Here is a 13,887-nt window from a genome sequence, read left to right as displayed (position 1 = left end):
TTTTTATACATATTTTTGTCACCTGTCATAATAAATTCCAAAGGTCACTGGGTGACAGCTTTCAAAAAGTCACACCCAACTAGGAAATCGTCGGTTAAGAGTGCTAACCTGCTAACTCCTATAAACGAAACTTTACAGGAACAAAGGAAAACTACATCGTTTGCTTATGAGATATGGCAACACTGCTTTGTAAAAGTCAATTGCGGACTGACAGAGAAATGTCATTACTGTCATTGGGGGGATAGATTTTGAATATAGAAAAATAACCACACTTATGTTTTACCAGTTTTACTGTTTGATGCAATTTCAATAATTATGTTTAAATCCAACTAAAATTAATTCATCTCGTTATTATTTCGGCCATCATAGACCCCCACATATGAAAGAATATATTAACGCACAACTAATTTTCGGTTTTTGTCATTCCGAATTCGAGTATTCGGTTTTCTTTAAACAGTTCGAAAAAGTAATAATTGATAAAAATTGGAGTTAGCAGGTTTACACTCTTAACTGACGATATAATAAATAACTGAAGATAGTATAGGTTTAGTTATTATATCCTCTTTGGTCATATGTATAAGTGTAGATTCTCACTCACTGTTACCTCTGACGTAAACGCAATCTAGTTTGAATTTTTCTATAGATCGAATATCACGCCCAACATTCCGCTGGGTTTACACGTGACGTCGACAAATCGTCATACATTAGCATCTAACCGTCGACGTTGCCACACTGATTGTTAAAGTTCTCTTCTTTCAAGTCATAAGAATTAAAAGCAAAAATTTAAGACAGTTATTGCATTACCATATTTTTTAGCTTATTTAGTTGTGTTTAGTTTTGACTGTTAAACTGTGGTGAGAGTAAAAAGTTATGAGTGAGAAAGTCAGAACAGAATAGTCTCACTGAATGCAAACAGAATTGTAAAAGCGGCAACGCTGCAAACAGAAACCGTTCTTTGCAGTTTCCCCAAGTCCTAAAGCCACAAGTGTCTTTAAAAAATTGACAACATAAAAATTATGTAAAGCCTTTCTTTTTCGCTAACAGTTAATTGTTTGTAAGTTAGGTAATAGTTTCTTTGTTAAGTTTTAGTTTGACAGACCCAAAGCAGTGCTAAACCAGTTCCAAAGTGTTTACTTTTCCTATTCTGACAACAAAACAAAATTACAATAAGTACTAATTTTACTATGTTTATAGTATTTTTTATGTTTTCGGGAGTGTTAGTGTTCAAAAAACAGTTATTAGTGGCCTAAAGTGACCTAATGTTTTTGTGTTTAATGACACAAAAATGGAAAATCTAATCTGTTGGCAACCTAACCTAAAAGGTTGTTGCTACCTGGTACAAGTTAAGGTGCTTCTTCCACACTGAGTCAAGGTGCTACGCCCCTTTTTACTCTTTTTGGCATTTTGGTTTTGAGAGGTAAAAACTAACATTTGTTAATTTTATGTTTTTATTATTTTTGTTTGGTGGTCATTTTACATTTTATCTCACATTTTATTTCTTTAAAATTATAGTAGATTGTTATTAAAAGGTTGACTTATGTGAAAGTATTACTCTGAGTGTGTATGTATTGAACTGGATGAATCATAAGTGATTGGGTATTTCTACATAAAATAAATCTAGCTTGATCATTTGTACCTAAGAGAAGGGCCTCCTTCTCGCTAAGGACATGTTGTTAAATAATTAGGATAAACAAAATATAAGTAGGTACAATCTCTTGTTTAAACTTTGGGAATTTAGGTTGGGTTTACCGAGGGGTAGATTGCTGAGGTAATTTGGTGTACACACTAGAGGTAATTTGAGGTATTATGAGGCACTTTCCCATTATTATGAAGCACTGTGAGGTATTACAAGGCATTTTAAGGCTTTTGAGAGTATTTTGAGGCATTGTCTGTCTATTTCAAAATCTTTTGAGCAAAATAAAACCTATTTTAAGGAATACATGGCAGTAGACAATGTAGTGTATCAATATACCAAAATTGACTGAAAATTGAACCAAACAGTATAGGCACATGTAATTTAATTATTATGGTAAAATCTGTGTAACATGATATTGAGTTGAAACAAAATTCATTACAAATTAAAATAATTTACCAATTTTTCAACAATTCAATGTTTAAACTACATTTTTCAGGTCACATGACTCTTTTTAACAGGTGTCAACTGGCTTTTAGAGTGTGCAAGCTCAAAATTGTATTATTAATGTCACATAACCTGTATTTTACAATTTCAGCCTTTACAACTGTCTAAATTTATTTTACCAAATGATCAACATTTAAATTACATTTTAAAGTCACGTGACTGTTATTGACAGGTGTCAGTTGGCTTTGAGAGTGTTGCAAGCTCTAAAATGGCATAATCAAAGTCACATGATGTGTCTCTTACAATTTTAGCTTTTACAACTGTCTAAAATAGTCTAAATTTAATTTACCAAATTTTTAAATTTTAAAAACCCTACAAAAAACATTTTTTGTTTATCAGAATTTGGAAAAACAGTCACCTGACCTTAGAAAATCAATTCAACTGTCAGGGGATCAAGCAGGGAATCTTTAAAAAAATCAATTTTAAGCTTTTGGGTCTTTAAAAAGTTTAAAATTTGGAAAAACAGTCAAGTAACCTGAGGAAGTAATTTTTATTGATTCATTAATCCTTATCAACATTTTGACAATAAATTTTGATGTATTTCAAGGCAGTTTGAGGCATTTTAGACAGTTTTATCACTATGAGGCATTTTGACCAATAATAGAAGCATTGTGAGGTATTTTAAAGGCATTTCAAGGTATTTTGTATGCAAAAAGGCAATTTGGTGTACAAAAAATTATCGGCGGTCTACCACTTAGGTTTACCCAACTTCTTAGTCATAAACTTAATATTTGTTCATAACAACAGAACAACACATAGGCCGAGACAGTTAACAAGTAGGTAACCAGTTTGGGACTGGACTGGACTACTTGGTTTACTATGTGTGGTTATGGGCAAAAACCAAGTTTGTTTGTTGAGGTTTTAGTTTCTGAGGTAGTCTCTGTGTGCTTAATCTTCTTTGAAAAGAAGATGAAGTTAAAGAAAGTTGTCTAAGCTTGGATAACTTTCATATTTCAGTTTTGACTGGCAGTGAATGCCTTCATAGTCTGATGATGAAGTTCATTGGGATGAGATTTAATTTATCCATCAAAATTCGAATTATAATGACATTTTTACTTCCCTTTCTTGTTTTTTCTTTTTCTCTATTAGGTATATTCATATTCTGGTTTAGTACTACAACAGATACCAAAATTAAAGCTCAAACATCCACAATTTTAAAATTGCTCCTAACATATAGCTCTCTATCCTTTAGGATTCAGGAGATGTTTTTTTGATTTTTCATATTGGAGTGTGTTTTCATAAAAATCATGTTTAAAAGACAGTAGGTAAAACCCCTTATATTTTTTAAAAAGTAACCAACATGACTAAAATAAAATACATATATTATCAGAAAAAAGGAAATTTTTTGATTGAGCACCAAAACAGGGTGTTTTTATTTAAAATAATGAAAACCTATGTAAAAAATATGACGTGAGTGATTGACATCAGATTCTAACCTGGATTCTAAAGATTCAGGAAAAATAATGCAACTTTGCTAATTTAAACTATGCTGTCAGATCAAAATTAACGGAATTAGCTACAGTAAAATACAGTGTGTCCAGGACAAGGAAGGTCAACATGGGGATCTTGAAAAATGGTTTGGACTTGTTTAAATGGGAGAAAAAAATTTTATTTTTTGGTTTTTTCAAGGGTTTCTCAGATATTTAGAAAAAATTTAATTTCTTGATCTTACGTTTTATTTTTTTGTGGTGTTGGACCCGAGGTTGGACCTAGACCAAAACTACCTATAACATTTCTTCACAGCAACTTTTAAAGCTCTTTAATGCGTCTTTAATTAATTTTTTATTCCTACGTTTTATTTTTTTTAAATCCTGTTTTTATTTTTTAATATTGGATTCTGAGAGCGTATTTTATTCCAAATTCAATGACTGATTCCGATCCGTTTGATCTGGGACCAATTTTAAGGCCTCAAAAAAATTAAAATGCAAAATAAAAAAACTTTTTCAAAATATCTCTAAACTAAAACTGATTTAAAGTTTGAGAGTGCAAAAGGCAGTTTTCTCTAGAGTTGCACATCATAATTTTTGCTACAACCAATATAGTCTTTAATGAAAAAAACAGCAGTTTAATACTATGTTAATAATGTTGGATAAGTAATAACAGTACCTGGACATTTTGTCAAATAAGTGTCAGAGACACCAATTGATTGCCTCAAATTTGTATTTGTAAAAGCAAAAGTTGCACTTTCCTCCCTTGTTGCGCAAATAACTATTTTTAGAGAGTGACACAAAAAAGATTTTTGAAGGTATTTTGTCAGTACCTCAATAGTTATTATTGTACCTCAATAATTACAAAATTACATCAAGTAGTGAAATGAAAATGACCACCAAGAATAAAATAACAAATTTTGATTTTTTTTTTATCAACCAAACTTTAAATACTCTGTAGATATCCGGATTAAGCTAGGCAAAATTAGTATCAGAAACCACAATGACCACCAGGCGAAAAAAGAGCAAGCAGGAAAAGGAAGGCTTTATTCGGAAAGTTTCGTCTTTATTCAACTTGGACACTGTAAGTATTTTTATGTTTCACCTATACGTTATGAATACATAATACCGTGGAAACGATTTAGGTTATAGTGTTCATAACAACCTCAGGGGCCTAATTCTTGAAAGCAGGAAACGGAATTCTCAAGAGAAATGTCGATAGAATGCGACAGAAGAAGATGACAATGACGGGTTCCTGTCACATTCTACAGGTCTTTCTCTTAACTATTCCCTTTCCCGTTCAACAATAACTCACTCACTCACTCCCGTTCAACAAACTTCCGTTTCAACAATAAGCAACCAGGGCATTATAGGCGGGCGTTGTCATAACGCCCGCTTACATACATAAAAATAAGTCCTACTCAAAATTTCAAATGTTTTGAAAATTGTGAAAATACCATTATAAGATAGATCTCAAAAAAGTAAGATAGTAACATTTAAGCCGTTTTGCTCTATCTTTAACCGTTCATCTGCTATAGCCTTCTAAATAGTGAAAATTCCAATGTTTAACAGTCAATATCTCGAAACCGACGACATTTAGAGAGTTACTGATTAGAACAAAAACTCACTAGATTAACAAACAGAATCAAAAAATAGCATCAGTTACTAGGGTTGTCGAACGAAAATCCGTTGTTGCCACTGATTTCATGTAGATGCAGCAACACTGGAATCACAAAAAATGTTGTTTCAAATATGTACCTATCATTTTTGGTTTCCTAGATACAGTACCTCGCATTCTTAGTTGGCCACCCTGTGCCCTAACAGGTCAAAAACAGGCTTAACTTTTACCACTTAAAAAAACTCTTTTTGAATGCAAAAATACTTTAAATAAAATATTCACAATAATGCCCAATATATACCAGGTGTCCAGGAGAACCCTGGACATAGGAGATTAACAAGTAAAATTAATTTTTAATTTTTGCACCTGTACGGTTCATTTAACGGAAAAACACTAAAAGTATGCCGAAAATGTGCTCTACAACTTTTATCTAAGTCCTTTTTCTATTAAATAAACCGTACAGGCGCAGAACAATAAAAACTGATTTCCCATGTTAATGTCCAGGCTGTATTTTACCATCTTAATAACAGTTAATTTGTTCTAGGCTCATTCACCACTTCTTGGACAAGAAAATCACAAACAGGTAAGTTAAATATTACGAATCACAAACTAGAACCTTATCTTTAGAGGAGCGAGTTTAATAATAAACTTTACAATTTAATTTTAATCGAATGTTTAAGTACAATATGCAATGAGCCACACAGTTTTATTTTTTGAGCCAGAGAAGTTACTTGCCAAGATTCGAAACTATTCTTTAAACTAATTAAATTAATTATTGTTTGATGTCCTTTTGATATTGTTTGCTGCTCAGAGCGCATAGTGACTTAGGTTTATATAATATATTATTTCCGAGATTATCTCATATTCGTTTCGGAGCCAAATGTATGGGAAGCGGAACATTGACAACCCAGAAAGGTCGTTTTTTCAATTCAATCAGTTTATCAATATGAATCTGACTGTGTTCATTCCCCCATAGCATCCCAAACGACTGTCACGTCACTTACTTTTCCTTTCCTTCCATCCAAGAAATATCAAACAAAGTGGGCAAACTTCTTTTTGACATACGAACAATTATAATAGCCCTGAAAAATTTGATGTCCGTGAATACAAAATTAAAGGACAATGAAGAAAAACTTAAGCACTCTGGAGTGGTGTATGGGATTCCTTGTGGTGCTTGCGATGGTGTTTATGTCGGTCAGACTGATGTTCTTAATAATAGACTCTCAAAACACAAAGGGATTGCAGATTTAAGTAATATACTGTGCACACGCTAACCGTCCAATTAATGAGGTTTGAAGAAGTACAAGTTTCACACAAATAACCAAATTATAGCAAAAAGGTTATTTTTGGAGATCATCATCATAGAAGATCTCAGTATAATTTTTGCTAATTTAACCAACAAATGCAAAAAATTACTACCCAACAACAATTCGCATATTTCCAATGCTTTTTCTGGTTTTGCAATAGGATCTTAACTTTGTTTCTGACAAATTATTCAAATAATTGGAACAATGCAAATAATTAGGTTTGTTCCTTATCAAGAAATGCAAAATGGTTGGAATTCCTTAAAAGACCAAGACGCAGAAGTGTGATAAATAAATTTATAGTAGTTTATTAATTTTATACAGGTTGAATTTTATAGTTTGCTCTTTTAATATGGCCGCGTGTGTTTTCTGTTTATTTAAGCTAAAAAAAATATTAATGACAATGTAAGAAGATATAATTAGCCAGTAAATGGCAGGAGTCACTTTTTTTGTTTGGAGACCTCGTTTTATCTAAGAACAGTAGCAGTAAGTATTTTTTTTTTTTAAATTGAGAGGTCAGAAGCCAAAGGGGATAAGTGACAAAATTAGAGTTTTGAGAAATCGTGACTTGAAGTTGAAGTATAGTTCTACTAAAAAAAATGCATGTGCTGTTTTATGATTCTTGTTGGATACTTTAAACTTAATTATTTATAAGTATTTTAATGTATTATAAACATATTTTTATTATAAGCCTTTTTGCAAGTTCACTTTCAACTTTTACACTTTTTTTAAAAAATATCACTTGATCCCCTTGGCTTCTGACCCCCTCAATTAGCCAACCTTTCTAACTCACTTGATTTGAACAGCACTGATGTTAGTTTAAACTAACGAAAGCTTGGTAGCTTTTATAAGTTTTTCTTTAACCATGCAAGACGGAAGCCCAAGATTTTCTTACTTTTATTTTTGTACGACATGTCTAATTGTCACCGATTAAAGCACTTGAAGGCTGGGAGGACTGGTTTCTAATTACTAGTTCAAATGAACGAGAATAGTTTTACTTACCGTTCAGCTGAACAGAAAGTAAAATTTAAGGTTAATGTTAATCATTTTTTTAAGTCATCTACAATCATAATTTTTTAGGGATTTTTTTCTGTTACTGCTAAAAAAGCTTTTTTGTTGTTTTGTCGAAAGATAGTAATACATTTACATTGATAATACTTTATTCTCTTTTACTTAACACTTTGTACAAATCACTCATGCTGATGTGTCTATGAATAATAGAACATAAACAAATATTTTTAATAGGACTATAATCACAGCTATTATTAAAAATGACCCAGTGATGTTTCAATAAAAAAGTAAACTTTTTAATGAAATTTATTTCAAAACATCTTCTCAAATAAGGTTAGATAAAATTAAACGATTTTTGATAAGTGCTCAGAGAAATACAATACACAAAAAACACTAGGATGACGCACATTTTAAAAGTTTATGCCACAAGAACATTATTTGCATACAAATGAAGTTGATTTAACGACATCTGCGTTGATAACAATGATTGCTATTTCTAGGTTTAGTTAGATTAAGCAGAAATCATTAATATTTTAGTTTTTGTCTTTATACTCTACGGCTACAATGCGAATCTTTTAGCTGTGACGTGACACAAATTTGGTTCTATAAGTTTATTTACAAAAAATGTTACAAAAATCAACTACCTAAAACCTAAACACATCTCAAATTTCTTATCATTTTTTTATTTTTAGAAGTATTTGTCTTTTAAGAGGGAGAAAAAGAAACTTTGTATAACAGAAACAAAGAATAGCCAATTAACAACAAGGGACAGTTGAAAAGAGAAATTGACTAGAGAGAGCTGGACTCTTCCTACCAAAGTTTTAAGGGACAATCGACTGATATCGACTCGATATCGAATATTGGGAGTTTCATTAGGTTGTTGAACAACGTTGCCGTATCTCAGACATCAATTAAAATATTAGTGAATAAGGATTGATATATTTCAATGATTAAAAGGCGAACTTGAAACACTTTAACTCATTAGAAGTAAACAATGATTATAAGAAATAAAAAAGGTCTCTAACTCTAACTGTCTCTCCTCAACCTCTTAAAGGTCTCTAATTTACGCCATGTTTTTGCTTTCTAGCTTTTTGTGCATAGAATGTCTGACACCTAGATTATATGGTAGACGATAGTTTGAATTTCACTCTTCACTTACATCACACGGAGTCCCAGGGCTGCTTTGGTGTTTTACGTTCAAATTGCACCAAAAAACACATTTGTAGTACGAATTTACAACATTTCAGCAGTAGCATAATCTGCATATTAGTAATTTCGTTTACATTGAACCTGAATAAAGAAAACAACAGTCTCCAATGATAAATATCAATAACCAATAATATAACGATAAAGTAAAATAAAATTGGTTTTTTCTTCGTTACATAACCAAAGCATTTAAGATATGTTCTGAGCATGAACAGTGAACACCGACTACCTTTGTCATAAACAACCAGCAACATGTTTCCTACCAAAGACAAACCGAGATCAGGCAAAAACATCATCCCAACATCACAGGAATTATGCCGGCTGTCCGTTCTTGTTAAATGGCTATTCTATGACAGAAATGCGTTTTATTCACTAAAGCGATTGAAAACTAGTTCAAATGACTCTCTATAAGTTATTTTCACATAAAAATCCATAACTTTTGAGTTTTTTACAGTTTTTTAAAAGATGTTAAAGAGCTAACAACGAAGTTACTGAATGTGTCTTTATTTCCGTCAAAATGCTAGTGCTTATGCCTCAAGTTGTCTCAAAATATAGACATAATGCCTCATAATATGATAATACTTTCAAATGCATTCCTTAATAACGCATCACAAATCTTCTAAATGTTTTGTAATACTTCTAAGTCAGGCCCTTTTTAATGATATTTTGTTAATATTATACTTCTGTAGAATAGTTAAATGCATACACAAAATAGTAATTAGGCTTTTGTGTAATTACACAGCATCGTCGTGGCCATATTAAATATGAATTTTTCGAGGAATTTTTCTTCCCGAAGCCTTACAATAAATAGTTTTTCCAGTAACAACCCCGTGTATTGGGACATGCTGTACATAACATTTAATATTATAGTCTGGAGATATTCTAGACTTTCATCTAAATTTCACCCTATTAAGACTCCTACTTATGTTCTGTAGCAGTGTTAATATGATTAATAGACTATAAGCTATACAGGTATGTGCAAAAGTAGCTGACAGCCTTCTTCTAAATATGACAAGTTTTTTCACGACGATTTGAATGCAAATCTCAATTGGTATTTCCAACTATTTCCGCGTAAAGGCAGGCTCTGTTTATCATTTGACTTGGTCAAAGGCGTTCAAAGTATATTATAACATAATTCACAAGTGTTAACACGGTGACGTCAGCAATATACATAATTTTGGATCGGTCAAAAAGTATCTTTTATGTTTCGTATATCGTTTATTAAAATGTTGGCAAGAATTCAAAACAGAAATCGGTGTGCGGTCATCGAATTTACCATGGTCTGAGGTGTTCAGTTAACGTGGGACCTCGAGACGCGACAAATCACTTTTCAATAGCCGAATTGTTGTTAGTTAACATTAAACTATTGCATGTGAATAACTAGAGTTGTGCGTTGTAGTGATTATAGGTGTTATAGTTACAGTAAAGTTTATTATTATTGTTGTATACAAAAATAACCGATTACTGGTTTTTTCCACTTTTTTCCGAACCGAGAACCGATCAAAGCAGAAGCAGTTTTTAATTTTTCCCGGATGTTGTTTTATAACTAGCATCAGTAGGTGAAGCACAAGGAGTAAAGCTCAGTTTATAATCTAATCAGTGTGAAGTTACATCAACTAACCATAGTGAAGCGGTTCTGTGACTAAAAACCGATTTACTTCACCTTTTAAATATCCGTGTTTGCCACTGGACAAGTCCAACATGATGGGAAGACTTTAATGTGGATAGTAAAACTGTTATCAGTGTGATTCCCGTGATTAATCAAAAACTTATCGATTAACGTGATAACCAAGGCGATAACTTTTATCTGGTGTATTTGGTGTAGTGCAAAATGGGTTACGGAGTTCAACTAGCCCAGAACGGATCTGTTCCTAATATTAAACTAGTAGGTATTTTGATTTTTACTACTGTTTGAACATAAAAGTTAGTTATGACGATTACCAAACTGTGTAAATTAGTACAAAATGATGGAAAAGTCCACTACATTTTAGTGGAAATAAAAAAAAAACATTAGACATTCTTAAAAATTAAGTGTTGTACATTTTTTCAGAACACGATAAAAGATAATCCAGTTTTGAAACCGCATATTTAATTTTCCTAATAGATTCTTTCTTATTTAACCGACCTAGTATCTCTAGAGATAAACGAGTTCGTCATACATGCATTACCTATTTGGCCCATCCTGTATTAAATCAAACCGATATTCTCAATAAACAACCACATACCTATATCAATAACAATACAATTAGTGATGAAACAATTACTGTGCAGGATGCGGCGACTACAGAATTTTAATTGTTCCGTATTGTGTAGGGCAATTAAAGCAATCCAAATTTGAATTTGGATTTTTTAGAACGAAACCCAACTTACAAGAGAAATTAAAGATAGTAGTTTAAAGGAAAAAGGTATAATTAACATAATTGATTGTTCTAAATCACTAGGTAAATAGTTTTGAATGACCACCATTCTTTAACCTTCACGGAAAGATACCAAGGTTGAAGGTTCGTGTTAGTTGATTTTCAGGTATCTGAATTATAATGAATGTTTTGAATACACTAAACAAGATTCGATTTGCCACTTATTTAGCCATTATTATAGTTATTGTGATCTTGGCATTGTAGCGAGGTCAAAAGTCCCATTTCAGAGAGACATTTAAGTTTTGTATGCCAAAATAATCATTTTTGTCTCATGCAGTGGCTGCTTGTGACCTTTATTGAGTTTAGTAGGTACTCTGACTAGAGTTAATTCAAAAAATCACTCCAACTAATCAGAGAAAGATAGGAAAATGATTCCAAAAATTAATGCTATTAAATAAGCTCTAGTATTTAACCCAGTATTTTATCAATATGATAAACTGTCCCAAGTTCAAAATTAATGCTTTCTTAGGAACGGACCATGTGCTTTTCTAGGAGCGAAGCTCCTCTACTTAAAATGTAAACATTTCTATGTTTTTTTGAATCCAACTAGAGTTAATTCATAAATTTACCTTCTCTAGACTCACTAGAGTAAGGTAGACAACTGGTGTTCTCAAAATTAATAACAGAAACAATGTTTTACTAATGTACCCAGGTTTTAGGAGAGTAGTTTTACGTTGAGTATTTATTTGTTTCTCCAGTTCAGTTAAGATGTTTTAAATTCGTTTTTTTACCAACTGAAATAACAATCTGAAACTTTCAAGACTTACAAATGCAAGTGTGCTGTATTAGTTCTGAGATTAGTCAACTGTATGAAGCTTCTGTATTCAACTAGGATGAAATCACAAATTTTGCTGTCTATACAAAGAGACATTAAACTAACTTGAACATAAAATTCTTAGAATTTAATAGAACAAAGCACATACAGGTCAGGCTAACCCATTTAAAACGAAACATATTAAATATCTTATTCAAAGTTAATTTAAAATAAAAATCGTTTCTAGACGTAATTAGTTAGTTTGTAATTTGTTAAGGGGTAAGTTCGTTTTTACCATTTTTAACACTGCAAATTGAATCTAAAGAGGCTTATTTGATCTCACCCGTTCTAGAAAGTTCAAAGTTGCAGTGTTAAAAATGGCTTGAAAAAACCTCTCCATTGGCAAATCTAATTACGTGTACCATTTTTTAAATTTACCTGGAATCAGATATTTAGGGGATTTGTTTATTACACTGTCGTTACACTGTTTTCAATAAACTTACAGGTATAGTAACTTAAGAATATTCCATAAAATATCAATGGTAAAAAAAAGAGACCAGTTGTAAACCAATCTCTGCACGAAGATTTCAAAAAAACCTCTTTACATCAAAAATATTGATGATGCTTTATTTCAGAAAGTCTTATCAACGTCTTGTGACCAAAATTAACTGGACTTTTTGTCTAGATCTAGATCAGTGGTTTGCAAATACTTAATATTCTTAGTTCATTTCCTATGGATAATTTTGAAATTTTTATTTCTGTATTTTACAATGTAATAACCCAAGGCTAAACTTGTAGAAAATTTTTCTTTTTAGGGTCATTATTCCAAAATTTCACCGATATTATTCGGATTACGTGATATGGGTATTATTGAATGTTATACAGGAGTTTTTCACTTTTCACTTACATATTTTCAAAAATTTTGAAAATAATTTCTACTTTTCATTCAAATTGGCATTATCACATAGCTTATGAAATGTTATGATAGGAATGTGCCAGCCATTTTGCTCTTAGTACATTAAGGTTTACGAATGTTCTAGATGTGGAAAATTTCGATTTTTGGAATTTTTTACGTTAACGGTGAACGTTAGTTACGTCATTATGATAAAAATCTTTCTTACAGCCAATAGGATTATCCAAAAATGCAATAATTTTGCTTTTGCGGCAGGTGCTTTCTCGTGATATTAAAAATATTATTTTTGAGGTACAGATTTTTGAGTAGTAGGTATAGGTATTTATCCATAGAATCTAGTGACGTAGGCAGTTTACATTTATTATTATTTTTAGCTATGACAAACATATGATCCAAACAAATTAGTCTTCATTTTGCTCAAACTCCAAACTTTGTTATCGGTAAAGCTTTACTGTTTTTGATATTTTATTAAATTTCGTCCTATTATTAATCAATTGTTCAACGCTTAGCAACGATTTAAACAATAATTTATTCACTAGAGGTTTAAAATTTTTTAAAATCACTCGTAACTTATTTACAAATGTAAACAAACAAACGTGATTCAAACCGGTTTATTCACGAAAAGAACAATTTTAAGTTCTTGGAGAGAGGAGAGGAGAGAGAAAAATGGTTTGTCACTTGTTGTATAAATATTATACTATGTATTTACCTATCTATTGCAAAATCTTCCCCTATTGCAAATATTGAAAGCTAATCACTATTTTTATAATTGGAACTTTACCCATTTGCTTCTGACTCCTTCAAACGTTTGTAGTGTTCAAAGTTACCTAATTTTTAATTTTTCAGGCCTGTTTGACCCCGTTACAGGACCAATCACAACGGTATTGTTTGTAAATATTTAGTGCGACTGTTAACTATCACCAAATATATCACGTATGTAACGCACGCTATTCGAGCGTGACAGTTTTTCAAATTTGATACTTTCTATAACAATTTTTAGTGTGATAAATTTGTTTTGGAAATTCGGGCAGCAAAAGTAGATTTTTTCATAAACAGCAAAGCTGTAATAGCTTAATAATTAAAGGCTGTTTTAGCGA

The 13,887-nt window shown here is 31.6% G+C and overlaps 1 protein-coding gene and 1 long non-coding RNA gene across 11 annotated transcripts in view; one reads left to right on the top strand and one right to left on the bottom strand.

Moving 5' to 3' along the window:
* The window catches only part of LOC145730334 (uncharacterized), a 318,043-nt gene that overhangs the window by 219,570 nt on the left and 84,586 nt on the right, over nucleotides 1-13,887 (bottom strand). The window lies entirely within an intron of this gene.
* Nucleotides 1-13,887, top strand: part of dlg1 (MAGUK family member discs large 1) — a 269,680-nt gene that overhangs the window by 192,492 nt on the left and 63,301 nt on the right. For 8 of the 10 annotated variants that reach the window (XM_081981489.1, XM_081981488.1, XM_081981486.1 and 5 more), the window contains one exon: nucleotides 5,730-5,768. In XM_081981489.1, the coding sequence (XP_081837615.1) occupies nucleotides 5,730-5,768 (39 nt within the window). Of the gene's footprint in view, nucleotides 1-945; nucleotides 1,418-4,528; nucleotides 4,652-5,729; nucleotides 5,769-10,001; nucleotides 10,592-13,887 lie in introns of those variants that run through there. The other 2 variants (XM_081981494.1, XM_081981495.1) reach the window with 2 other exon arrangements.

The sequence above is a fragment of the Ips typographus genome, linkage group LG6 (genome assembly GCF_016097725.1).
Source record: "Ips typographus isolate SLU linkage group LG6, UJ_Ityp_2.0, whole genome shotgun sequence".
Lineage (NCBI taxonomy): Eukaryota > Metazoa > Arthropoda > Insecta > Coleoptera > Curculionidae > Ips > Ips typographus.
The sequence above is the reverse complement of the archived record's forward strand: the minus strand, read 5'-3'. Positions and strand labels throughout refer to the sequence as shown.